General features: G+C 49.0%; 10 protein-coding genes across 12 annotated transcripts; 3 read left to right on the top strand and 7 right to left on the bottom strand.

Moving 5' to 3' along the window:
- Nucleotides 1-472: 472 nt before the first annotated feature.
- CDC6 (AAA ATPase) lies at nucleotides 473-2963 on the bottom strand. 2 transcript variants are annotated; one of them, XM_058501551.1, is made up of 2 exons: nucleotides 2570-2963; nucleotides 473-2521 (listed from the first exon to the last, which is right to left on the bottom strand). In XM_058501551.1, the coding sequence occupies exons 1-2, from the start codon at nucleotides 2670-2672 to the stop codon at nucleotides 888-890; spliced, it is 1737 nt and encodes a 578-aa protein (XP_058362871.1). In that variant the 5' UTR covers nucleotides 2673-2963; the 3' UTR covers nucleotides 473-887. The 2 variants fall into 2 exon arrangements, with proteins under 2 accessions (XP_058362871.1, XP_058362870.1); XM_058501550.1 differs by having other exon boundaries at nucleotides 473-2779; nucleotides 2830-2963.
- Nucleotides 2964-4492: 1529 nt separating this feature from the next.
- On the top strand, nucleotides 4493-8221 carry ONS95_008016 (uncharacterized protein; the record flags this gene model as incomplete). The annotated part of the gene is made up of 3 exons (XM_058501549.1): nucleotides 4493-6957; nucleotides 7009-7697; nucleotides 7755-8221. The coding sequence occupies 3 exons, from the start codon at nucleotides 4493-4495 to the stop codon at nucleotides 8219-8221; spliced, it is 3621 nt and encodes a 1206-aa protein (XP_058362869.1).
- Nucleotides 8222-8580: 359 nt separating this feature from the next.
- Nucleotides 8581-9578, bottom strand: SEC53 (Phosphomannomutase; the record flags this gene model as incomplete). The annotated part of the gene is made up of 3 exons (XM_058501548.1): nucleotides 8581-8833; nucleotides 8956-9413; nucleotides 9486-9578. The coding sequence occupies 3 exons, from the start codon at nucleotides 9576-9578 to the stop codon at nucleotides 8581-8583; spliced, it is 804 nt and encodes a 267-aa protein (XP_058362868.1).
- A 380-nt stretch (nucleotides 9579-9958) lies between these two features.
- On the bottom strand, nucleotides 9959-11872 carry ONS95_008014 (uncharacterized protein; the record flags this gene model as incomplete). The annotated part of the gene is made up of 8 exons (XM_058501547.1): nucleotides 9959-10024; nucleotides 10083-10184; nucleotides 10256-10534; nucleotides 10622-10705; nucleotides 10806-11056; nucleotides 11127-11408; nucleotides 11549-11580; nucleotides 11706-11872. 8 exons carry the CDS (start codon nucleotides 11870-11872, stop codon nucleotides 9959-9961), a joined length of 1263 nt encoding a protein of 420 aa, XP_058362867.1.
- A 752-nt stretch (nucleotides 11873-12624) lies between these two features.
- ONS95_008013 (uncharacterized protein) lies at nucleotides 12625-14120 on the bottom strand (the record flags this gene model as incomplete). The annotated part of the gene is made up of 2 exons (XM_058501546.1): nucleotides 12625-13427; nucleotides 13487-14120. The coding sequence occupies 2 exons, from the start codon at nucleotides 14118-14120 to the stop codon at nucleotides 12625-12627; spliced, it is 1437 nt and encodes a 478-aa protein (XP_058362866.1).
- A 1100-nt stretch (nucleotides 14121-15220) lies between these two features.
- On the bottom strand, nucleotides 15221-17331 carry GAP1_1 (glyceraldehyde-3-phosphate dehydrogenase 1; the record flags this gene model as incomplete). Its single annotated transcript, XM_058501545.1, has 5 exons — nucleotides 15221-15937; nucleotides 16011-16353; nucleotides 16407-16806; nucleotides 16949-16972; nucleotides 17022-17331. 5 exons carry the CDS (start codon nucleotides 17329-17331, stop codon nucleotides 15221-15223), a joined length of 1794 nt encoding a protein of 597 aa, XP_058362865.1.
- A 1126-nt stretch (nucleotides 17332-18457) lies between these two features.
- Nucleotides 18458-20777, bottom strand: MNS1 (mannosyl-oligosaccharide alpha-1,2-mannosidase; the record flags this gene model as incomplete). Its single annotated transcript, XM_058501544.1, has 3 exons — nucleotides 18458-18712; nucleotides 18765-20104; nucleotides 20162-20777. 3 exons carry the CDS (start codon nucleotides 20775-20777, stop codon nucleotides 18458-18460), a joined length of 2211 nt encoding a protein of 736 aa, XP_058362864.1.
- A 196-nt stretch (nucleotides 20778-20973) lies between these two features.
- Nucleotides 20974-22293, top strand: ONS95_008010 (uncharacterized protein). Of its 2 annotated transcripts, none has more exons than XM_058501543.1 (3): nucleotides 20974-21172; nucleotides 21266-21630; nucleotides 21679-22293. In XM_058501543.1, the coding sequence occupies exons 2-3, from the start codon at nucleotides 21304-21306 to the stop codon at nucleotides 21973-21975; spliced, it is 624 nt and encodes a 207-aa protein (XP_058362863.1). In that variant the 5' UTR covers nucleotides 20974-21172; nucleotides 21266-21303; the 3' UTR covers nucleotides 21976-22293. The 2 variants fall into 2 exon arrangements, with proteins under 2 accessions (XP_058362863.1, XP_058362862.1); XM_058501542.1 differs by having other exon boundaries at nucleotides 20974-21630; nucleotides 21679-21948; nucleotides 21997-22293.
- MSL1 (U2 snRNP complex subunit msl1) lies at nucleotides 22294-23305 on the bottom strand. Its single transcript, XM_058501541.1, has 3 exons — nucleotides 23156-23305; nucleotides 22808-23101; nucleotides 22294-22753 (listed from the first exon to the last, which is right to left on the bottom strand). The coding sequence occupies exons 1-3, from the start codon at nucleotides 23168-23170 to the stop codon at nucleotides 22427-22429; spliced, it is 636 nt and encodes a 211-aa protein (XP_058362861.1). The 5' UTR covers nucleotides 23171-23305; the 3' UTR covers nucleotides 22294-22426.
- Nucleotides 23306-23493: 188 nt separating this feature from the next.
- On the top strand, nucleotides 23494-24681 carry ONS95_008008 (uncharacterized protein; the record flags this gene model as incomplete). The annotated part of the gene is made up of 3 exons (XM_058501540.1): nucleotides 23494-23716; nucleotides 23766-24593; nucleotides 24641-24681. 3 exons carry the CDS (start codon nucleotides 23494-23496, stop codon nucleotides 24679-24681), a joined length of 1092 nt encoding a protein of 363 aa, XP_058362860.1.
- Between the last annotated feature and the right edge of the window lie 153 nt (nucleotides 24682-24834).

Raw genomic sequence — 24834 nt, 5'->3', positions numbered from 1 at the left:
TACCACTTACCAATACACTATCTGCTCTTGTACCAAAAATCATCTTCCACTCCCCATTCACTTCATTTCGGAATTCTGCTTGCAGAAGTCGTGTTTCACTTCACTTTCCTACCCCCATCTATTTCCCCACCATTCCCTACAAGAAAGCAGTCTACCTAGCTCACAACTGGAGCATAGCTGCTAGCTCGGGTTTCATGCACTTGCATGCGCTTGTAAGTGACATAGATTACGGAGGCTCGCCCGGCACTGCCCCGTCCTCCTCTTTTCTGTGACCATCCTGTTCAGCACCAAGCCTCTCCGCATTGCCAGGTAAGACTTGCTTCGCAAATCACACTCCAGAACTTCCGATATTTGCTTTTGAGATCTCATCATAACTTCTGATGTAAATGGCTATGATCCTCAAAAAGCCCCAAAAAGTGCAAATCGTAATTGAGCGAGTCGCGTACTACTGCTGTGAGTTCGTCTGCTGGCAGTTTCGGAAGCGAGAAGGAAAGTCAACAAACACTACCCGTGCGAGCCGTGCCAACAATCACTCTGCAGCAACATCTCGTCTTCATGAATATGAGCATGTAAACTCCAGTGTAAGAGCATTTCAGATTGGCCAAAACCAATCAAAAACGGAAAATGGTAAGTCGCCAGGGGGACACGTAAAAGGTTCAAAAAGAGTAGAAACGAGAAGCATTGTCCGGAAATTATACATTTATAATTACTCCTTTCTGCCTGAGAGCAGTGCATGCCAAATCTATCACCTATCCTGGTACAATCTATACAAATGTTACCATTCAACGCCGTCCCATGCAATGCTGTGCTGTGCTCCTCTAATGCAATTGACCACCATTTCGCTATGCGGATATCAAAAACTCCCTGACACAAGACCACAAGGAATGTCACCAGTCTAGACCCTCTCCATGCAAAATACTCTTCAATATACCAGCACCTAAGCCTTCAACAGCCTGCGCAACCTCCTTCTCGCCAACACAACTACCAACACGCTTTTCATCTCCTATACCAATTCCGCCTCCGAACTTTGGAGCCCGCCCTTTTCTGGGTCCGGCGTTCAAGGCTACAAATGAGCCGTTCCGGCCATCAACTGCGCTGATCAGGGACAGGGTCTCCAAGCTTCCGATCACGTCTCTGAATTCCGTGCTGGTGAGAGGGTGGAGAATCGAATCGCGAGTGCACAATTTGCAATATATGTCGTACAATGCTTTGATAGTAGGCGCCACATTCTTGGACTTGGAAGGTGTGGCCATAACGTTTGCTGCTGCTTCTCGCTTACTCTTCTCAACCGCTACCAAGGCGCATAAAGCTGCCTTTTGCTGGAGATTCAGAGTCTTGAGTCTCTGATTTGCTCCGTTACCGAAAGTGGAAGAGGTAATCTTATTGACGTGCGAGATGGATGCTCGCGGCGCGGTCTCAACGGTAAGAGCTCCCAGCGACTTGGCCAGAGCCTTCGCTGGGACGAGTTTGGTTGTCTGCTGTCTCGCTGGAGAAGCAAGATTCGCATTCTCCTCGAGTGGTTTTTTAGATGGGCTAGAAGGGCACTCCCGGTCAATCAACGCTTGATCATGCTTCTGCTTGGTCTCGGACTCAATCAGGTCAATGGCGCGCCTACAGATGTCGAAAGCCTTGCGCAAATCACCACTCTGGCTGGAAACCTTCCGAGAGCAAAGCTCAATAGCTGCTGGGTGAAGGAAAGGGACGTAATCTGGCGTTGGACTGTCGGCTGGAATGAGAGACTTTAGTCGAGTTACGATGACCATCTTAATCTGAGCGGCGCTGTAAGGGAGGAATGGTAGTAGTTGGGGCTTCAAGTTCCGGGCCTTGAGTCGAGGAAGGAATCGGTCGGTCATGTCCAGAGCATTGGCGATTCCGATCAGGACTAGGCGTGACGATTTCTGGAGGGACCACTCAAAAAGCTTGTACAGAATCTCTAGGTCCAGCGTAAGGATATGGTCGATTTCGTCAAGAGTAACGATATAGACCGTGTTCGATTTCTTTCTCGGAACAAACATTCCCTGCAAAGTCTGGATCTCATCTACCTCGACGACTTCGATACCCTCGCAAAGGTTCTCCAGCAGATTTCCTTGCAAGTCCTTAGAAGTCTTCATGCTCATACAATTGATGTATGCCTTCTTGACTGTAGACGATGATTCGAATGACTCTGTAACCTCGTTGACCATAGCGCTCTTTCCAGTCCCTGGTGGTCCACTGACATAGGTACAACCCCCTGACGTCTTGGCGATTGACTCCCTGACAAAACTCGACAATTCCTCTCGCTCAGACTCCCTTCCAACGAGTCGACCAGGTTCCGTGCTGCGTGTGAACAGTTGTCGTGCTTTACTGTAGATAGTAGTGATTGATCCCCCAGGTGTCATCGGCGTACGTGGAGTGCCAGGAGTCAATGGCTTTCCAGCGAGCATGACGCGATGTCTGGGAGTAACGGGAGCTTGCTTCGACAGCGCATCTCGATGTCGCGGAGTCTGAGGCGTGGGGTTTTGGATGCGCTTTGAGTTGCCGTCTACCTCCTGTGAGTCGAGTTCACTTTCGCTCGAAATCGGATACTGACCATTCTGATTCGCGTTGAAATGCGTCTTTGATTTCGAGTCAGAAAAGACAATTCGTCCTCCAGCAGCGCCGTGCTTTGCCGGTATCGACTCATCAATCTCCATTGGCTCGCCATCTTGTGTTTCGTTATGTGCAACCTTCGTTACGAAAGGGTTGTCGTTCTCGTCGTTGAAGATCTCAGGCTGGTGGCAGATTTTGACGCGTTTCGATACTGTAAGCTGCGATTAGTGGAGCTTGAGAAAGCCGAGGTCGACGACATACCAGAGTTTGTTGAGCTTCGAGTCCGCTTTCCTAGTACAGAAGATGCCATCGTGTCTGGTGGTTCTTGCTGTGATAGTTTGGTGGAGAGGGGTGCAGGTCGAGGTCGAGAAGTTGGTTGTTGAGGAAAGGAAAGTTAATGATCGGGTCTGGGTCGAGGGTCCGAGAAGAAGAGAAGAAGAGAAGATATGAAAAATGTCAGTCGCGTCCGGTACGCGAGACAGGTCCAAGCCCACGCGACGGGCGACGGGCGACGGGCGATGGGCGACGTGACAAGCTAAAGTGGTTTCGCGTTGAACCCCTGCCCTGCCCTGCCCTGGATTGAAATGTTCCAGGCGAAGAGGATGGATGACTCAGCCGTTATTCGAGACAGAAAACTGTTTACCTACCTAGGTACTTCTTGAAGTCAGGTCGCAAGCATTAGGTGCTTAGAATAACAATGGGGTTGTGGCCAGGTCGTAGCCAAGTCGTACTTAGCTGTGTCCGATATCTCTGCATGGCGCTGCTTTTTAGCTTTCAATACCGGTACATCAGGATATTCTCGACGCTCAACTCTCGACAGAAGCTCTCTTGGTGCCAGTCTACAGTAGGGAATTCTAGGATCCACACTCCCGCTGATACCTTACTTAGTTCGCGGGAAAAGAGGGAGGTTGGGGGCCCGAAGAGCTTGGTGTTCTTTTTGATCTGTGCGGCCATGCAATCTGGATGCCAGGCCAGGCCGGCAGGAGAGACATCGCAAAGAGACATGTACAGTACAGTACAGTACAGTCCCGTACCGTACAAAGAGACATACCATACCTACATGCACGAAGGGGAGTAAGATTTACTACTGTAGTGGATTGCTTCCTTGATCCTTCGTCTTCCTCCATCCTTCTCCATCCCTTCCCTTCCCCTCCCCTCACCAGCGGCAAGACATCAGCACGTCTCCCTCAACTTTCAACTCAACTCTGTCTTCTCCTGCAGCCCAGCGCTTGTTGAAGTTGAAGGCCACGCTGCACTTCCACTTCCACTTCCACTTCCACTTCCACTTCCACTTCCACTTCCACTTCCACTTTCGTGCGCTGCCATGCCCTGCCATGCTTCGTTAGTATCATACATAGTATGGGTATGGGCCTCCGACAGTACTCGTACGAATCGTACAATTTAATGTTCTGTAGCCGCCGGCAGGGATGTTTGCGGGTGATGACTGGCCAAGGTGCCAGCGCCTTTCAACCCCGCCAATCACATTCAGCTCGCGCGGACTGTTACTACCAAGAAATTGCCCACCAACGTTGACGTGGGCGTCTCGAGGTCTGTTTGTCCTGGACGCCCGTCTGCCCAATCGAGAATCTATCGCGAAATAGCCAGCTCCTTATTGAAAGACCGCATCTACCTGTGTTTCGCTTCGTTTCGTTTCGTTCCGATCCGTTTCCTCCGTCTTGCATCGTCCTTCCACCTCTCAGTTTTCACGTATCTGCATCTGTTTTGGCATCTTACTCTGCCTCGTCAGCGGGCCTCTATTGCGGTCGCAGCAAGCCCGACCTCGTCTTGTTACAGACCCCGCCTTGCCGGCAGCGATCTCTGTGCCTCAAGACAATAGCTTACCCGTCGAGTCCAGCATCCTATAAATAACACTTCGTGCATCAAGTGTCAAATCTTTATTGGACATTTGCATCCGTACCTGACGATGGCCGGCCGTCAAGGCAAGCCCGATGAGGAGCTCTTCTTCTCTCGGCCTTCAAACGGAGAGGACAGCCCAACTGTCGAACCTCTGAGAATATCCAAGCCAACCAGCCCCAAACCTCGAGCAGACTCAGCTGCTTCAGGACGAGTCAACTATCCGGCCCCGACCAGCAAACACAGCTTCCCCCTACCTCCCGGCGCATCGAGTTCAGCAAGTCCTCTGCCTTACCCTGATGACGACGATATCTATACTCGACCTTCGGAAACACGAAAGCACAAAGCTCCATACCCTGAAGATCCTAAACCATCTTCGGGCAGATCAGGTTCGGGGAGCCAGGGTAGACCAGCCAGTAGTGGCAGGACGGCTTCCAACGATAGCACATCAAGGCTGAACACAAGTCCCCTTGACAAAAGAGGCCCAGGTCTCGCAGAGCGTCGAGGCACTGCTCCAAAACCTCTCCCAGAATCTCCCGGTCCAGATCTACCGGACAAGGAAGGACTGTTTGCAAAACAGCCCAAAAGAGATCCTAAGCCTACTGCCGCCGCATCACGTCCGTCTCAATCGACCACTCCTTCATATCCCGAATTTCGCCAACAATATTATCCACCACCAGTTCCAGGCGCAGTTGAGCTTAATGGGGCATCATCAGAAAACCCAAATCTGATCGCCCCCAGCGCCATGAACCGATTCGCTTCTACAGCTTCGACCTCGACTACTCGAGCTACAAGAGGATCACCACCTCCCCCAGAGACCCCGATCGTGGGCCCTGGGGAACAGGCTGGTGGCGGAATCGAAGCAAGATATGCTGCAGCTGGAATATCAGGAACTGCTACCTTAAGTAGCCTGCAGGCACAGAATGCGGCAGCCGCGCAAAGGCAGAATCAGTATGGACCTCCACCCGTCCCGCAGCTTCCACAATCTCCTGGTCTTATCCCAGTCCAGCATCAGAGCATTCCCAGACCTTGGACACCGACGGAGTCGCCGGACAACCAGCCTCATGGTCCGCCTACTGTGTATCAAGGGCCGAACCAAGTGACAAGTTCCCCGCCTCCGGGGCAGCAACAAGGTAGGCCGAATTCGGGAAGTCAGCCAAACACACTGGAGCAAGACTTCCAGCGTATGCAAATGTCACCGTCTCCTCCTCCAGCTTATTCTAGTGTAACTCCAGGCAGCACAGGAGCCACTCAAACATACCCAAATGAGAAAGGCCGCGCTGGCAGCGTGCCAGCTGCTATCAACACGGCGCCCAAGCCAAATATTGCCTCCCCGCTCACATCTCCAGCTCTGCAACATCCGGGTCATCCTGCCTTTGCCAACGACCCGCGAGAAGAAGCATCAAACACTCAACAGGCGGCCGCACAGGCAGCTCCTGTCCAGCAGTTTGCGAACTCGTCACCTTTTCAAGGTGCCGGCCCGAGCTCACCACCTCCACTTCCAGAAGGTTGGATTGCTCATCTGGACCAGAATTCTGGACAGTACTATTATATACATCTCCCTACTCAAGCTACGCAGTGGGAGTTTCCAAAGGGTCCAACCCCTCTGAACCACCCAGATACAGTCCCATTATCTCCCACTGTATCAACATACGGAAACCCTCTCGCCTCGCCAGGATTCAGTGCTTTTGGCAAGACCCCTCTTGGATCACCTGGCTTCCCACCTCACACGCCAGGTTATGCAGAGAGTATTATGAGCATGACATCTCAAACGCCTACCGCTGCAGGATTCTCCGGCCCACCCCCAAGTGCCGGAGTTGATATGTACAAGATTGCTCCTACCAACGGAGTCTACTTTGGTCCGTATTTGCGTTATGTGAACATGGATATGGAGAGAGGCATTTGGCTGGGAACGATAATGTTGGTAACTGATGCTCCGCAACCACCGACCATTCACATTCACCAAAGTGTTGATTTGTCTCCAAATCCTCGCCAATTAAAGCCAAGCCCGATTTTCACACATCAGCGGTGGACATTTTACCGATACGATGTCGACTTGCAAATGGGCGAGGGACCAAGTGACAAGTGGACTTACGCAATCACCTCGCATTTGGGATGTACGCGGTACGAATTCTTAGTAGCTGGCCGCCATGAGACCAATTGGAGGTTCATAGCCCATTCTGGGAACGACTTCGCCATGAATACCAGCGTCAACGAGCGCTCCAAACTCGGCGGTATTGGATTTATGTGGAAGGACATCTTGCAAAAGAACGTAGAGTGTGGCGGTTTCCATGTGCAGTTGGGTCTAGGTGATCAGATCTATGGGGACAGATTATGGAAAGAAATCCCGCTGCTGAAGCAATGGCTAGCGATGAGTGGGAAGGATAATCGTAAGACTGCAGCTTGGACAGCGAGACATGAAGAAGATGTCTCACACGCGTATTTTCATTATTACACCAGCCACTTTGATCAGCCGTATCTGAGAGAGGCATTTGCTCAGATTCCCCACATTCTCCAAATTGATGATCATGACATGTAAGCTGGCAATTCTCAGAAGGACTCGAATTCAGCACTAATGCTATATAGTTTTGACGGCTTCGGTTCATATCCCGAATACATGCAATCGTCCAATATGTTCAAGAACATTGGACGAGTTGGAATCGAGATGTATCTTTTGTTCCAACATCACACGACCCTCGAGATCCTCAGGAATGTCAGCTCTGACACTGACCTTTTCACAATCACCGGATCAGGCTGGCACTTTGTCAAATATCTTGGTCCTGCAGTCGTGGTAGTAGGACCGGATTGCCGCTCCGAACGTAACCAGCGCCAGGTTTTAGCAGGACCAACATATCAAGGCATATTCCCGAAAGTAGCAACCCTGCCACCTAGTGTTCAGCACTGTATCTGGATGATTTCGGTTCCGGTTGTCTATCCACGCCTCGACACTGTCGAAAGCATTGCTCACACCATTACCACTGCTAAGAAGGGCGTAACTGGAACTTACAACCTACTCGGGAAAGTCACAAGTTCCGTTGCTGGTGTGGTTGGCGGTAGGGATGCGGTCCAGTCTGGATTCACATCGGTCAAGAAAGCGGTTGGGAAGTCCGGCTTGATGGGCGGTGTCCTGAATACCTTTGGAGATATTGACATCGCTGATGAGCTGAGAGACATGTGGACACATGAATCGAAAGACTTGGAAAGGACGTATTTGATCAGAACGCTGCAAGGGATTGCAAACCAGAAGGGTATTCGAATGACCTTCTTATCTGGAGGTAAGCAAACACACCATTAGCATTGATTGAAGGAACACAAACTAACACAACATACAGATGTCAATTGCTGTGGTGCTGGTCTAGTCCATGACCCAAGTCACCCGAGCGACCACAAGACTATGTATCAAGTGATCTCATCTGCAGTCGTAGCTGCTCCTCCACCATCCTACGTCCTAAAAATGCTTCACAACAACAAACCGCTCTACGTCCCGGCCAATGGCCAAAAGACCACCAACCAAGTCTCCGATACTAAGGAAGACATGATGGAGATATTCCAAACCGATACCAATGGTGGCCCACGCGAGATGAAGAAGTTGATGGGTAGGAGAAACTATGCTGCCTTCGTTGCTTACGACCCCGAAGCTGTGCCCGGCACAACGTACTCTGCGAACTCACACAATGGGCAGACGGGATTGGCAAAGTTGAGTTTGGCGGTCGACTTCATTGTGCAGGGAGACAGTGGGTTCGCTGCGCCGACCAAATACGGCCCGGTCATCATTCCCAGTCTTGAATTTGGGCGCTGATTAATGGGTGAGATGGAACGACAGGGTAGAGACAGAAGGGGTGAATTGGATTTGACGATTCTGCTTATATCCTCGCGAAAACTCTTGCTATTTAAGCAGCATTGGGACAGGATATGGAGTTGTAGGGTAGCGCCTGGATTTTGATGAAGCCTGTTTTCCCCATTTCGATACTCCTATTCCCTTGTAATTTTCTCAGGATAAATCGAAGAGAAGAAAGATAGCAAAAACAATACAACATGTCTAGAACAAAATGATGTCTTGATACCAATATACATGAGCACAAAATAAAACAAGACTTTTCAAATTCTGCATCAGAATATTACATTATAGTATCGTGTTCTACTTCAGAGCTTTGATGGTCATAAATTAAATAGCTTTCTGACCTGACTCATCGTATCCTCAAAATCCTTCACTGAATGTCCAATCGTCCTTGGATCATTGTAAATCTCGTGGTCGTTTCCGCCCACTTCCGTCTTATCTCCAAAGAAGTGGATAGTTGTGTATTCGACTCCACCAGGCTGCTTGGCCTCCTTCTCAAGATGCTGTAAACAGTACCTCTTGTCCCAGCCTGTAGGGAAGACATCGAATGAAATTTGTCCTCCAATTGAATATCTGTAACGGATAACTCGGTCAGCCAATATTGCTCTTCCTTCTCCTTCTCTTTCACATGCTTGTCCAGTATACTGTAGTAAGAATGCCATGGGGGACATATGTGGACGGATTACTGTACTCACGTCAACCCCAAATGCCCAAATTTCTCTCTCAGCACACCCACAAACGTCTCGCGGATCTTATGTTCCAAATCGTACACCTGATACTCATCCCTCTCCTTCGTACTCGCATTCCTCCCAATTGGACTAACATTGATCATTCCATTCCGAAACTCCACAAACGTGCCGCGCTTTATAGGAATATCCAGATCCGCAATATAATGCAGTATGAAATTAACGAGCTCTTTGAATTTTGACTCGCCCAGCCAGGAAATGAATGAGTGTGTTGCGAGGGGCTCGCCGAGTTTGTAAGCCGTGAGGCCGTTTTCTGAGAAGCAGAAGTCGAAGAGCGCGGTTACGTTGGTTTTGGCTGGAGCGCCGAGTTGTTCTTGTTGTTTTACTAGGTCGGAACCGCCGACGAAACCGATTGCTACTTTTTGGCGGAGGGCATGAAGGAGAGAAAGCATTTCAGGGGTGGCTTCCTATGGAAAAGTTCAGGATCCCAAGAACGATGAAATTTGAATTTGTGAGGTGAGGTGTTGTGCGTTACATACCCCGCGTGGATATGTGAGAGTTCCATCCACGTCGAAAAGGCAGATTGTATGGCCAATTTCGCGATCCTTTAATGCCGGATATGCAGCTGCCATTTTGACAAGCTATGGGAGGAATTGGGTGAAGTTTTGAAGCTGTGAGCTTTGAGGAGGGAGAAGAGTAAGACAGTTCAGAAACGGGATGGAGGGGTTGTGCTGCTGACTGGACCCCGCCATGGACCCCTCCTTGGCTGTCCCTCGCGTCTTGTCCCGGCATTCCCACATGTTACCCGACTTGACAGTTCCGACCAGTAACCTTGCTTGTCCACTTTTTCATGGGACTTCAAAGATGGCTAAGAGTGTTCTTATTCGCTGGTTCTTTAACCGTATCTGGCAATCGACTTTTGTCTAACAAGAACGAATGGACACTCACCCTTTATGTTTGCTGACATCGAAAACAACGATTCCAACGTGCTACTCTAGGATTGACCAGAAATCTAATTTTCCTCCACTACAACACCCCATTCATGAGATTCGTTTCCATACTTAATGTCATTCAACCACTAAAGTGCCTCCTATTAGCCTAGGTGGTCGATCCGTATCTTAAAAGCGTAAACATACCTTCTTCAGCAGCGCAGCGTAGTATCCACTGGTCCCATCACCCATCGGGATATCCAGCTCTTTGTCCCTGAAATTGATCGCTGAGCACGGCGTAATAAAGTACTGAGTACAAGTGTCAGAAATCACTCTCTATCTTACCCATGTACTGAACACGAAACCAAGTATGAACTTACCGCGGTGCCAGACACGAAAGCCTCAACTAGTCTGCCCTCTTTCCACGCCTCTTCTAGCTCAATCATAGTGTAGGTCCTCTCCACGACCTCCAAAGCTTCCATCTTTGGAGCGAGGTGCTTCGATCCCTCGACAAGTCTTTCTCTAGACAGCTCGACGACACTTCGTCGAGTAATGCCATCGAGAATAATCTTAGAATCCAGTGGAGCAGTTACGAGTTGCTGTTTTCCCTCTTTGGTCTTCCAGACTACGAAGAAGTTGCTTGCACCTGCTTCGGTCACCTAGTAGGGCTTGGTATCAGCTCTGTTTCTTGGAAGCGAATGTTTCCAGACAACCAATTTTGATGCTTTAGGGTCATGCAAACTCACTTGGAAATCAGATCCGAGCAGCCACAAGATTTGATCGTAGCCAGATTTTCGTCCTTCCATATGAGCTACGAATGCAGGGCCGTACTATCAGTGTAAGTCAGTAATAGATCTTAAGACATGTAAGTTAAGGCCTGGATGATTATCCTACAAAATATCCTCATCAGAGTCGAGAGGCTTCACTCACATTTGCTCCAACCTTAGCATAACCAAAGCCACCAGGCCAAGCCCTAACGTCACTCTTTGACGCAAGTAACTTCAATCCGGGTGCCCTTGGCGGACTTCCAGGTCTCGAAGCACTTGACAAATCTGGCCAAGCAACAGCAACGATGAAGAGAAGAGCTTCACCTGGTGCAGTCACACCAATTTCTGGTCCATTTCCAATAACAGCTGGTCTGATATATAAGAATGTTCCTGGCCGGCTCTTTGGGAGCCATTCTACATCGGTCAGTTACGTCTTTCCGCCTTTACTTTCGCCCCGGATTAGAATCCGCGTATAAAAACTTACTCGGGCCATCCACTTTCAAGAATGCCTTCATAAGCTTCTCCAACTCAACGGGATCAAACGGCGGGAGAGCAACCCTTTGCGAGCTCATCAAGAGCCTAGCACAGTTCTTATCAGGACGGAAGAGTCGAAGCTTGCCATCGTAACCACGGTAGACTTTCAGACCCTCGAAGCATTGAGTTGCATAGTGCAGACATGAAGCGATTGGTGACATGGTCAGAGGTCCGTATTGCTTAATTTCTGGTGCGTGCCAGCCGGCGCCGGTTGTCCATGTTACCATGACCACTTGATATTTTAGTATGGAATCTTTCAAGTGAAGGCAGTTTATCAAATAAGTCTGGGCTGAAACCCAAACGCAATGAGACGACACAAGTTGGAGTTGCCACAATCGGCCAAATGGATATCTCAGTGCAAAATTCACTTACTATGGTCTGTGCAAGTCTTCATGTCCCATACTCTAGCCAAAGTCAATTTAAATCCCCAAAAGCTCTATTCCCGCTTCGAGACATTTCCTGTGACGTTATATCGGATATCCCAAAGAGGTGGTGAGTCCATTGAAGGAAAGAAATCAAAGTTACGCACTCATGAGAATTGACTTCCGGAATATCCCTTGGATTAGAAGTTCTGGTAACAGTCAACTTCGAAGCGTCGAGCTCCTTGATGGCCGGTTCATCCTGCACCATCTTCTTCGCGGCGTCGATGCCGGAGTCGGTGAGGTGAGTCAAGCTCTCTACAGCATGGCCATTCATGACTGCGACAACCTCAAAAGTTACTGATATCTGAATGAACCTTGCCCAGTCGTCCAATTGATCACAATTCGAGGATAAAGCAATAGAAAGTTTGCGAGAAACGGATATGGAATTTAGAATGGAGTCCAGCTTCGATGTCGATGTATGGATGTGGACTGTACTTCGATGACTCGGCGCCGCTATGTACACTAGATCGCCCGCTCTAACAAACGCCAAGGGTGGATGAGATGACGGACGGAGGCACTGGGGTTTCTAATTCTGTATGTAATCCGATTGAACCCTGGTTGTTCACAAGTAAGATGCAGCCGATATAGAAACAAGATTGGCTGTCTTTTTTGAAATTTAGGATCTGTGGAGAGATTCGGAGATAAGGTTCTGGTTGAGATGACGCTTCCTGCAATTTAATTCTCGTACCTCGCATATTCCCCAACAGGATATTGGCAAGTGTCATCACGTGAAATACCCTTCAGAGGCGCTGGAGGGCAAATATCGGGGGGTTTTGGTATACCTGAAGGGCTATTAGATAGACCTATATCCTGCTTTGTTTTGGACTTTCATATTCCTTCAGCCAAACGTGCATCCAGAACAGAAGCTCACCGAGAATCAACATCCATACCAAGTCAATCCTTTCTATTGTCGAGCTTTCAAACCGAACTTGGTTCTGAGTAAATATGATATCATTCATCTAAGAAAAGGCACAGGAGTGCGTCGCTTCCCAAGCCCATCTCATCGCATTAGCTACTTAATCACACTCAAGCCTTCGCAACGGGCGAAGCAGACTCAATCGGCACAGCAGCAAGTCTCTTCCTGTTAACCAATCTGAACCCACCAACCAACAATACCAAAGCTTCCAAGCCCAGAATAACAGCCAGCGTAACCATAGCACCAATCACACCCGCGACAGCCTTGGACATACCACTGGAAGATGACGATGGAGTTGCGGAAGGCGTGGCAGAGGTGGTCGCAGTGCTGGAAGCACATAGTCCATCAGTGTTTCCGCATTGAGTGCACCAGGTATCTTGGTCTCCGATAGCAAACTTGTTCACTTCTGAGACGAATGTCGTCCATGGGAGAACTGTCTCGGCTTGTCCAAAGAGAGGGTATGTGGTAAGTGGATTGGCGGCAGCTGAGCCATTGGAGAAGAGGAAGCGGACCGAGATGTCGTCGACGCCTGGGTAGGATGTGTTGGAAACAGTCGCGTTCGTGACCAGCTCGAATGTCATTGAGGAGGCGTAATCGACGACGGCAGTGAAGTTCTCAGTCACGGCTGGGAGCTGAGTGAGACCGAAGAACGAGAGGAAAGAAGCATAGGCTCCAAACTGAATACCTACAGGGACCTTGGACCTTCCGACGATGGTATTGTTCAGCTGTTGAACGATCTGAGCAGCTAGAGTGGAACCTGCAATTGCCCGAATGGATTCAGATGCATTGTAAGCCAGGTTGAACTCATGATCATCGGCCAGAGTCCTCAATTGAAAGATGGCCTCGTCAGTAAGTAGATCACCGGATGGAATGGAGGCATTGTGGATCAACGCAACATTGACATAATCGAAAACTAAAGATATCATAAGCAAAAGTGCTCAGATGGATGCAGATTACGAGAGGGTTTCTTACCAGAATACGCATTCTTAAAGGAATCAGTATCTGAAGTGAAAATGCCTTTCACAACAGGAAGTAGGCTCGTGTAAAAGTCAGAGGTCGAACTGAGCTTGTTCAAGTACTCCTCGGAGAAAAAGTAATTGTTAGAGCTAACAATAGCTTTGTTACATCCCGACTGGCCTTGAAGCCATGCAGAATTCTCGGAATTGGCACCGCTTGAAGCAGAAGCGACAGCATTAACGGGAATAAGCTGGAAGCCATTCAATGGAGCAGAGACGCTTGATCCATTGGCAAGAGACTGGGTACCTAGTGTAGCTCCAACTGGCGGGTAGAGACCTTGCAAGAATCCAGCAGCTGAGTTCTGAAGCACGGCATCGACAGGAGCTTCAACGCTCAATTGAGAGGTCTTGACAATATCTGTAGCAAGACCGAAGATGCGAGACGAGGCATTAGAATCCACATATCGGCTGCGGTAAAAGTTCCCTGATTGGAAAACTTGTTGGTATCCGAGATCTGTCAATGAAGTTGGAGGAGTGCTCTTGGATGTGCGATCTCCATGGCGATGGAAAATATAAACACCAAGGACGGTCTCCTCTGCCTGGATCAGGGCCAGCAGGGATGAGATGAAGAGGAGCTCTTTGGCGAGCATGGTGCCTACAATTATTGCTTCGACGTGCTAGGGAGTCTCAGACAAGAGAAACAATCACGACTTCTCGACTTCTCTAAGAAGAAGTAAAAGAATGATACGAGAGAAAAAATGCTTCGGCGAGACTCCCACTACCGTCATACTTATTATATAAATAGTTTGTGGTAGCTGAGCGCCGTGCAGCAGATAAGGGGAAAAGAGAAGTCGGCCCCGTCAACTCGATGAGGTATGGCCAATAACAGGACTCCACCCGCTCCCAGTCCTAAGGTAACACTTTTCCATGGAATTGATCTCCGCACACTGAGCTGGTTGGGCCGTCTGATACGTCTGATGGGTAGTTACCCCTCCTCGGCCCTCTTAGAAGATGCCATTAGCCAATTGAAGGAGCTTTCACTTGAAGCTTGCCGTTCTTGCGCCCCTCACTAGCAAGCCTTTGTTTTGTCAAGCTTGTTTTTCGCCGAGGACTGTGCTTCCGCGCCGTGCTTTGCCTCCAATAATAAGTATAGAGGTGATGAGCTCATCAAATCCGGACTACCCGGACTACCCGGACTTCACGAATCATCTCATGATTCGGGTCCATAGTCGCTGACGGCGCAGGTCTCATGAGATTGCGGAGAAGAATGTAGGTTAGAGTAGAGACGAAGACGAAGTGTCGGGTGAAAGCCACGAAGCTTATAATATCCTGGCCCTGCGACAGCTTGTCCACTCAAGCGAGCTTGGCTGCGGAGCCGGCCGAGGGTCAGTCGAACTCTGCAACAGCGGTGCCTTTGCTTGAGAAGCTGGCTTGGCTGAGGTATTATGCGCGCAAGTATGCCTCACCGTCACTGACCATTGATTACCAAAGGTGTGTTAAGAGAATAAATCGTATCGTTAACGGATGGTGGAGGCGGCGGATGCTTGAAAGGACATGTGAGCTACTTGCTTCTGCAACAGAATCTACGGATAGTACGCTTCTGCCTATCATCATGGCCGCATATGCGCCCCTAGCCATAAGGAATACAGTTTCAAAATCTGAACCGTCAGCCCGTTAATGATACTCTCCGAAGTCGTTTACAACGTGGGTATAGAAAGACAACACCAGATACACCAAAATAGCCCATATTCTAGCAAAGAGTTTTGTATCCTCTCTTCCAGCGAGGCCAAGCAGCACGCTCCGCCTTCTCTTCAGCAATCAACTCCGGGAGATTCAGTTCTCTTCTGCCTGTTGTCAGATCCATATTTTTGGCGCGCATAATCGACGTTTTAAACCAAAATTTATAGGAAAGGTAGAACGTGATGACAATCGGAGCTGCTAGATAGCCCAGGAAGAAGTGCTGTACCTGTTCGGCACCTGTCAAATCTTCATACCCAACTGGAAACGCTCCAGTCCAGAATTGAGTTACCAAGACGAGGCAATTGAAGATAAAGCCTATCCAGGACCCGATAATGCCGGGTTGAGACTTGAATGCTAGCTCATCGAGTGTGTGCCCTTGAGCCTTCCAACCATGGCGAAATCGTATATGCGAAAGGCAAATAGAGCCCCACGTAAATATTGAAGATAGCCCAGAAAGAGCTAGCATCCAATCTAACACTGTCCCTTGCGATTCCGACTCCACAACGTATGCGATTAAGCCAAGAGACGATGCGAAGCAGATAGCCAAGAGAGGGCGGCCTTTGCGATCGATATAGCTGAATATTTTCGGCGCCTGGCCTTGATCTGCGAGTGCAGCGAGAGTCCGCGAGGATCCAAAAATTGCCGAATTTCCAACAGACAGCACTGCGATCAGAATAACGACATTCATCAAGGACGGTAAAATTTCAATGCCGGCGTTATTGATGGACTAAGGACAATTTTTAGTTAGCATAACTTTTCCAAAGATGAGATGCAGGTAGGTGGGATTGAGATGGACTCACAATGACAAAAGGAGATGCCGCTGCGAGCGCGTTGTCTCCTGTCAACAGCCGTGGTTCGTCATATGGAACGAGGAGCCCAACAACTGTCAGACTTGCGATATAGAATATCGAAATACGCCAAAACACCTGCTTGATAGCAGTTGGCAGTGATTTGCGAGGATTCGCAGTTTCTGCAGCTGCAAGACCAACCAATTCTGTCCCTGCAAATGCAAAGGCAGCTGTAACGAACACACTGCAAAGTCCTTTGAATCCGTTGTGAAATGCACCCGGATTGGACCAATATCTACCACCAATATAGCCACTATCGGGGCCACCCCCACAGTTCAGAATTATTCCCAGTAGGCTGCCCAATAGTCAGAACATTACTCCGGCAGCAGAGTATGTGCAATGACTTACATGTATCCTATCACAGCGACAATCTTGACGAACGAAAAGATGAATTCGGCTTCTCCATATCCCCTGACCCCAAACATATTGATAGTGACGATAAGGACTAAGAAAATGGTGACGAATATCGAGTGGCTATACCTCTGGTGTTCGTCCCAGTAGTTAACCGTTATAGATGCAGCGATGATCTCAAGGGGAAGAACGCAAAGCCATTGCATAGCGTAATTCCATCCCATGGCGAAGCCCCAAGCTGGATCCAGAAAACGTGTCGAGTATGCCGAGAAGGATCCAGCGACGGGAAACAGAACAGCCATTTCTCCAAGGGCGTGCATAGTACAGTACAGCATGATACCAATCAGTGAGAAACTGACGAGAAGCGAAGCAGGACCTCCAGTTTCAAGGGCCTTTCCTGTAGCTATGTAAGACTCCAATTTTGCTTCAACTCGAATGACTCTAGGAGATTGAGGCTTTCTTGTATACTTCAAAGACATGCTTATTACACAGCTCCCAGTCAAAGAAGTGGCATGCTCAAATTAAAGATAGCTACATACCTGAAGCGACAAAAAGACCGGTTCCTGTATGCCATTAGCAATCGTGAACACCTCATGCATCGGCAAACCCTACCGATAGAACCGCCAATTGCAATCATCTGCAAATGCCTTCCCTTCAATTTCCTTGCCAAAGGAGAGTTGGCCGTATTCTGAGCTGCCGCTTCAGAGTGGAAGACATGACCATTCGCCCCAATAACACCATTCGGGGTGATCTTCAAGAGAGGATCTCGCTTGAAGCTCTCAATAACCCGTCGATAATAGGGCTGGTGTACGATTGTAGTCTCTTCATAGTTGGGCTCTCGGATGCTTCCACTCTGGTAACTGGGAGTGGCAGGCTTCTTGAGGTAGCCATTTCCACCCTGTTCCACGTCCTTGTCATTCATCGTGCAGTCTGCGCGACAGCAGCTGGAGATCCTTGAATCAATACGGCCCCTCTTGACCCTCTCTATCTCCACCACTCTCCACAGAGCCAATGGTTGCTGCGGATCTAGGCTGTGACTTTCCAGCGCGCCTATGTCAGGCTCCTATGTAACGACGGACCTCGTTCTCCTAGATCTGATGCTCTGCGGTCCTCGAGAGCCTCGAGGGCAGGACGTTCCAACAGCGAAAAGGGTACGGGGGCGCAGCAGGCTCGCTATCAGGCTTGTTGGATTCGACGCGGGACGGTAAGGCTTCGACAGCAGTGAGGTGTTCCAACCTTTGCCTCTGATGGCGCCGACGACGGCATCAACTGCTGTCCGGTCCAAGTGATCCTGAGCGAGGACAGGATGGAAGACATGGACGGCGTTGAGTGAAGGGCTGACCTTCTCCTCATCCCCGATCTGAAGGATCGTTGCCCAGCCTGCCACCAAGCACTCACCCATCCTTTCTGGGAAGGGCCTTATCTCACGCATCGAGAATTGCATTGCTGGGGTCAGTGATAGGACGAGAGCAGAACAGGTGGGGCACAATCCCAGCAACATGGCATGGGCAGGGGTATGGAATCAGCCGAATGAAAATAAACTTTCTCGGGTCGCAACAACCTGCACGGCCAAGCCCCGGTTTTTCTGTCACCATGGCTGCAGCTTTCACAGTCGAGACAGCTATCGCGTCCAGGCAAAATACAGTTGCAAGTGTCTGATTGTGCCCTATCTTTGGAAGAGTCTACAAAGACTGATCTGATGAATGGGCTGAATCCTATCTCATACTGATTCCTATTTTTGGTCAATACTTTCCAAGCTGGTGCAGAGTAACTGCAAGGTGAGACGACGCCGAACTTCTGAGGTATGAGCGGGTCCACGCCCCAGAGGCACGATCCGTTAAGTTTAGTTTATCGGCATGGGTCTGATTCTGGATCTAACTTGCATGAAAGCCTCATCTGACACATATCCTGGGTCGGAGCATGCGAGCTCTGGCAAGAGTTGGAAAGTAGACTCATGGCCTATCTGGGTTATATTGTACATTATACAAGAACATCTGATGTCCCGCCTGGCCGTGTCCCATTGCCTATGCAGATATACAATCGTTTCTTTAAATGCCTGGAGCTATCGTGGTAGTCCTTACTTCTTGAAGTCTCCGAGTCTCGATGACACGTTCCTCTGTCTTTGGGGGCTCAGGTAGGATTTTTCCATCCGGGCCTCGAGGTTTCCTCTCCCAGCCAGTCTTGAATAACGGACCGAGCTTAAAGCGTGGGAAGGCATGTGCTTCCGTATTGATGACAACTTTGTCTAATGGGAGAAGGTCGTTAGGTGAGAATAGGAGGTAGAAATACTTCAACGTCTCAGCCTGTACTAATGTCAGTAGTGTTCAAAAAAGGGTTTGAGAGGCTACAACGTACCAGCCAGAAGCTCTCCATATTATCTTTGGTGACTGGTGGAATAATATCGGCGTTCGACAAGCTAGTGAAACCACCTCCATCATCCACAGCCGTGTAGTTCATGAAGGACTTGAACATTTCCCAACCCCACTCCCTGTACATGACATCGCCAGTGATTCTCCACATATAAAACAAGCTTTCAACAGTCTCTGGTCGTTGAAGATTGTGGACATCGTTGGATTTGATGACAAAGTCCTTCTTCCACTCGGTGTCCTCGGTATTGCTGAAATCAACAGTTACCTTGTGAGGCGCGGACTCTGGAAGAGGAGGGTCGTGGATACTGAAATGGGTAATTTCTGCGGCGAGGCCAGTTGCCATAGCTTTGTACATTCCCCAACAGGTTTCTGTCAATTCTCTTGCAAGCTTCATCTCTTCATCCTTCTTCCTGCTCCATGTTGGTAGTTTCTTCGCTTCTGCTTCAGAGATTCCACCAGTGGCGCCGAGCGCGATCGTGCCTGGCATGAAACAGACCAGATGGTCCATCTTAGGTGACAGTTGGCCTTGAAGACCATTGGGACGCTCACCGAGAACTGTGAACTGGGCCGTCTTAGAGTATGTAATTAGATGCTTGCGTACTCCGGCTAAAGCCTCATCCCATAGCTGCTCGTAGATAGGCTCCTCTTTCGAGGTTTGGAGGTATTGTTTGATCAGGTATTCATAGTAAGAGTCTCCGCGGCTACCCAGTCGAATGTTGTTGCCTCGGAAATGCCCGTCGTGGGCATAAATGTAGATGGGAAGAAGACCATCTTCCATGCCATTATCATCAATTACCTTGATGACCTTTTCTGCCTTTTCCCAGTAAAATGTTTCCCCGGTGAGCTTCGAGAGATATTTGAGCTCCAGCTGCAATGTTGCTGCTTCTGCCGTTGAAGAAGCTCCTCCATCGTCATGTGAAGGGACACCCAAATTAGTCTTCAGATTTACGCTGGCAAAAGGGACTCCAGATGGGGAGTCAAATGCTCCGATCAGGCGATTTGCTAGATCCGTCGCTTTCTCCAAGTAAAGGTCTTCGCCCTTCGCACCTTCGTCATCATCTGTCAGTGGTGCCATCTCCGGAAACTCGGTTGACAAGTAGTGAGCCGAGAGCAAGCCCCCAAGCATTCGAATGGTCGTTTCGAACGTGTTGACCTCCTGATCTTGATCGTAGTCTAGAGATGTCGCCAGCCATTCTCTTGCGTGGGACAATCTGCTTGTCAGATTCATCAACATCATGGTGTCCAGCGCATCCACGATAATCCAACCCATGCCATGGGGTGCCATCTGCCGCCCACGCTTCGAGACCGGGTGGAATTCATCTTTACCTATTGGAAACAGGAGTCAGTGCCAGCTCAGCGTGCGCAAGTATATAAGGGACATACCCCATGCATAGCGACTGTAAGCATCCCAGCTTAACTTAAATGCATCTGTCACTTTATCTCTACGATCCATCCAGTCCACTTTCGCTCCAGGTTTCTCTGCTTTTGACAACCAACTCCAGCCATCCTTCGACTTCGGTCCTTCTGTGGTATCACTGCTGAAAACCCCCAAGAAATACAAGATTGCCAGCACAAAGAATCCAGTTCCACCAAGTGTCCTTTTCCTTTTCCAAGCTGGCCGCTGCCGCCTTGAAGAGGCATATGAATATGGTTTGTCCTTGTACATCGGCAGATCCCCCCTAGTCTTGTCGAAGAAGCCACCCACTCGTTCTTGCATGCCACTCATAACACCTCCGTTTGAAAGTGACGCCGACCTTGCAGTCACCCCTGACGAGCCCCAAACTCTGTTCTCTAATTCCCGTTGTGGGTCCGTAAAGGAAGGGACATTTTTCGGTATCGAGAAGGACATGTCTTCGACAGCCTGTCTGCCAGACTCCAATACCTGAACTCCGGCTTCTCTAACCCTTTGCGAGACGTTTACTGCTGCTTGCGACGCTGTGCCTCGAAGAATGCTAAAAGCAGGAGAGCGATGCAGATTGAACGGATCGCGTACGTTCATCGAATATCCTGGGGCATGTCTGGAAAGAGTGGCTGCGCAACTGCTGCACGGAAAGACTGACAAGAAATTGTTCGATCAGTACACGTTGTATGATGATGGCTGGCAGATACCTTAGGACGTGGAAGGCTAAGCCCGCGTACCGCCTAAAGGCAAGCAAGCATCAAGGAGAAGCGAGCCTCGCCTTTGTCAGCCTTGCCATACCTATGTCGAGAATATTGGAAGTCCATAAATAATTATTTGAATACAAACAAAGGACGATCAAACCCGCTAGAGGCGGAAACTATGAGACCTCAACACAAGAATTAATCTTTGGAAAGATTTAAAGTAAAAGATTTACCTTTTCAATCCCATAATGTAAGGTTGCACCTTCCTAACATAAGTTCTGGAATAATTTCGTAAGTAAAGTAAATTCTCTCATGCAGCTGTAACGTAATTATGTATATCACATTTAGTACTTTATCTCAAGAACTGAACCTCTCCAAATATAGTATTGATCCTTGCTTCCATTTTTAAAGCCAAAAAAAATATGGGTCGTCACGATGACTTTCGACAATGGCCGTTCCTCAACCAGGAAGAGTTCGAGCTTGCTTGTGCTTTCTTCGATCAGAGATATGTCAGAGCAAAATTAGGCCCAACGAGAAAGATCTTCAAGATACGCTCCCGCCGTGTAGCAACTACAGGGAACTCGTATATTGAGATCCTTCGCCTGCTGCAGCCTCCTGATGATGCAGATGACTTGTCACAAGCTCTTGAGATGCTTGGTGGAAGTGGTGGGTTGGGCGAAAGATGGAAGGGAAAAGAGAAAGAAGATGTTGAGATGATGATCGATACAGTGGATGAAGACGGAGACCAGGTGACTGAACTGGAGCAGCCTCGTAGATTTGAGCTGACCTGGATATAGGAAGCTCTTCGTCCGTCCTCCTCAGCAGCCAATCTAGCAACTGTTAAGGAGCCTCCCCCTCAGTATACCCAGTACTCTCATCAACCATACGTAACATATGAGATCCATCTCCACCCCACTTACAGTATGCCAACTCTGTGGTTCACGCTACACGACCTTCCTATGGGTGAACCTACTTTCGATTTGGACTCTGTCTATCGCTACTTGATACCTCATGAATTCAAGAGCAAGCTTCGAGCCGCAGGAATCACAGGGGGTATATCGGCCGCGGTGAGTTTCAACATCTACTTCCTCTAGCATGCATCTCACATCCTGTAGCCTCACCCAATCACCGATGTTCCATCCTTCTTCATCCATCCATGCCAGACCAAAGAGGCCATGGAGAACTTCGAGTGTTCTATGGAGGAATATCTCATGGTATGGATAGGATTGGTTGGAGGCTGTGTTGGACTATGGGTGCCTCCTGAAATGGCGCACGGGGACAATGTTAGTTAGGTAACCACGAGCATCCTGGTGAGCTTGATCCAGACAGTCAATCATATGAGATTACTCAAACATCCCATCCTGCAAGCACACATCTTCAAGAATCAACTCCAATATTGGTCCACAATTCAGGTCATACATAAAATGGTCTTCAATTCCGCGCTGATATATGTAGCTATTAGACCAATTTGTTGATGCCACGCCACATGATGAATCCTTCCACCAACTCCAAACACCGAAAATGATCTCAAGCATAGAGCTTAGCCTAGTCGTCATCACTGTCCTCGTCCATAGCAACGTCGCCTTCACTGTCTTCCTCAGGCTCGCTTTCCTCATCTCGCCGCCTCTTCAGACCAGCCACACTATCTGTCGGGCTCCTCGCATCCTCCATGGTTTGATCAGCACTTGGTCCAGGTGGTGGCTTCAATGTTCCTCCCGATGCTGCAGCAGTCGTTGCCGCGGATGGTGGAGCGTCGAAAATGCTCTTTTGTAGTTCAGTAGCCGTAAACTCTCCTGCAGCTGCTGATGGCATTCTGAATGTGCCGTCCAGCTTTGCAATAACATCTGACTTCGACTTTGCGTATTGAATTTGCTAAAGATCAATATTAGCCACGACGCTAAGATATCCCGTCATGAACCAACTCACAATCTGCATTCCGAACAACTCAAATCCTTGCAGAGCTCTCATAGCCTGGGTCGCCGTTTGTACATCTCGATACACGATGTGAGCCTGGCCACGCATCTTCGTGGTCTTGAGAGCTACCACGTCGAGGACAGGACCGTATGTAGAGAATAGCATATAGAGAGAGATGCGCAGATCTGACTTTTGGATTTTCGAGGATGGAATATTCGTGACATAGAGAGTCTGATTCGGGGCATATGAAGGGATGTTGCCAGTTCTCTTGCGCGCAACGGCCGATTGCCCTGGTGCCTTTCCGTCCTAGATCTAGCAGTCAACATCGTCTGTGATGATATCTAAGGAATTGGTACATACAACAACGCGAGACATGTTGGCGAATATGCAGATGGGCTTATGTGACAGAAGCGGAGGAAGTTGTTGCAATTGTCCGGCGGTGATCAAGGAGAGAAGCTTCTTTTGGCGGGGTTGAAGTGGAATCCAAATATATTTCGATTTCAAGATCACAGTTAAGGTTTAGCGCTGGCTGCGCCAGCCACCACTCCTTCAGCCTTTCTAGATTGGCCTCAGGAACCAATCTACCCCACCATTACTTCAGCTTACTCTGCAGGTCAACTGCTTCGTCGTCCAAACATCTAAACCCCACCCCTTGATAGTAGAGAGCTCCTCCTATCAACCACAACAAATTAATCACCATGGCAGCTCCAGAAGTTCACCACCTTTTCCACCACCCGATAGCCGACCACTCCTTCTCCGCTGATAAGCAGACCTTGGCGGTTGCACGAGACACAAGTGTTGAGCTCTATGGACGAACAGGCAGTGGATTCAAGCTGAAGGATGAGCTAAAGGGTCACGATAAAACAGTCACCAGCGTCGACATTGCTTTGAACAGCGGACGAATTGTCACTTGTTCACAAGGTTTGTTGTCTGACTGCTAAAAGTCAACAACCATGCTAATGTCGAGAAGACAGAAACGCCTTGGTCTGGGAGCCATCGCCGACTGGATACAAGCCAACACTTGTCCTCCTTCGGATTAATCGTGCTGCTACCTTTGTTCGTTGGTCACCTTCCGAAACCAAGTTTGCCGTCGGATCCGGAGCGCGGGTTATTGCTATATGCTACTTCGAGGAGGAGAACGACTGGTGGGTCTCAAAGCATATCAAGAAGCCTATCCGAAGCACGATCACAACAGTAGCATGGCACCCAAATTCAGTCCTTCTGGCGGCCGGTTCGACCGATGCTCACGCAAGGGTATTCTCAAGCTTCATCAAGGGTGTGGATGCCAGACCGGAGCCCGGAGTTTGGGGTGAAAGATTACCATTCAACACTGTCTGCGGAGAGTACTTGAACAACTCAGCTGGCTGGGTCCATGCTGTCTCGTTCTCACCAAGCGGTGATGCTCTTGCGTTTGCAGCTCACGATAGCAGCATTACTGTTGTTTATCCAGATGGTGCCGATCAGCCTCCAAGGGCTGTTGTTAGTGTCAGTACGCAGTTGCTGCCTTTCATGAGTCTCATCTGGAACGGAGAGAGTGAAATAATTGCTGCTGGATACGATTGCGAGGCATACCGCTTTAAAGGTAGTGAAGGAGGTTGGCAACTTACTGGATCTTTGGAATCCAAGGGGAGACCAGGACTTGGCGATGCGCGAGAAGAGTCTGCTTTCAATATGTTCAAACAGATGGACTTGAAAGGCAAGACTAAGGATGATACTCAGCTGAAGACTGTGCATCAGAACACTATCAGCACCATACGTATCTATGAAGGGTCCGGAGGTGCTGTCCGGAAGTTCAGCAGTAAGTTCTCTTGAGTGTCCGTTTGAGAATATACTAACACTTTCCAGCAAGTGGCGTTGATGGAAGGATTGTCATCTGGAACGCTTAGAATTAGATCATTGAAAATACAGAAGTGTGTTTTATTCGTCTCACAATCATACCTTCTCCTTCTTTCCCATCTTTTGACTGGTCGGATTATTCTCATCTTTATACACTTTCCTGTGAAATTCAAGCTCGTAGTAATTCTTTGATCAGCAGGTTG

The sequence above is a fragment of the Cadophora gregata genome (genome assembly GCF_030347475.1).
Source record: "Cadophora gregata isolate MNR1 chromosome Unknown scaffold_2, whole genome shotgun sequence".
Taxonomy (NCBI): Eukaryota; Fungi; Ascomycota; class Leotiomycetes; order Helotiales; family Ploettnerulaceae; genus Cadophora; species Cadophora gregata.
The sequence above is the reverse complement of the archived record's forward strand: the minus strand, read 5'-3'. Positions and strand labels throughout refer to the sequence as shown.

Coding starts and splice junctions, on each gene's coding strand:
- CDC6 (XM_058501550.1), bottom strand. CDS start 2,878: ATGGCATCTTCTGTACTAGGAAAGCGGACTCGAAGCTCAACAAACTCT. Junction 2,780..2,829: donor TCGAAGCTCAACAAACTCTG/GTATGTCGTCGA, acceptor CGCAGCTTACAG/TATCGAAACGCGTCAAAATC.
- MSL1 (XM_058501541.1), bottom strand. Junction 22,754..22,807: donor AGTTGTTCGGAATGCAGATT/GTGAGTTGGTTC, acceptor ATTGATCTTTAG/CAAATTCAATACGCAAAGTC.
- ONS95_008010 (XM_058501542.1), top strand. CDS start 21,304: ATGGGTCGTCACGATGACTTTCGACAATGGCCGTTCCTCAACCAGGAA. Junction 21,631..21,678: donor TGGATGAAGACGGAGACCAG/GTGACTGAACTG, acceptor ACCTGGATATAG/GAAGCTCTTCGTCCGTCCTC. Junction 21,949..21,996: donor CAGGGGGTATATCGGCCGCG/GTGAGTTTCAAC, acceptor CACATCCTGTAG/CCTCACCCAATCACCGATGT.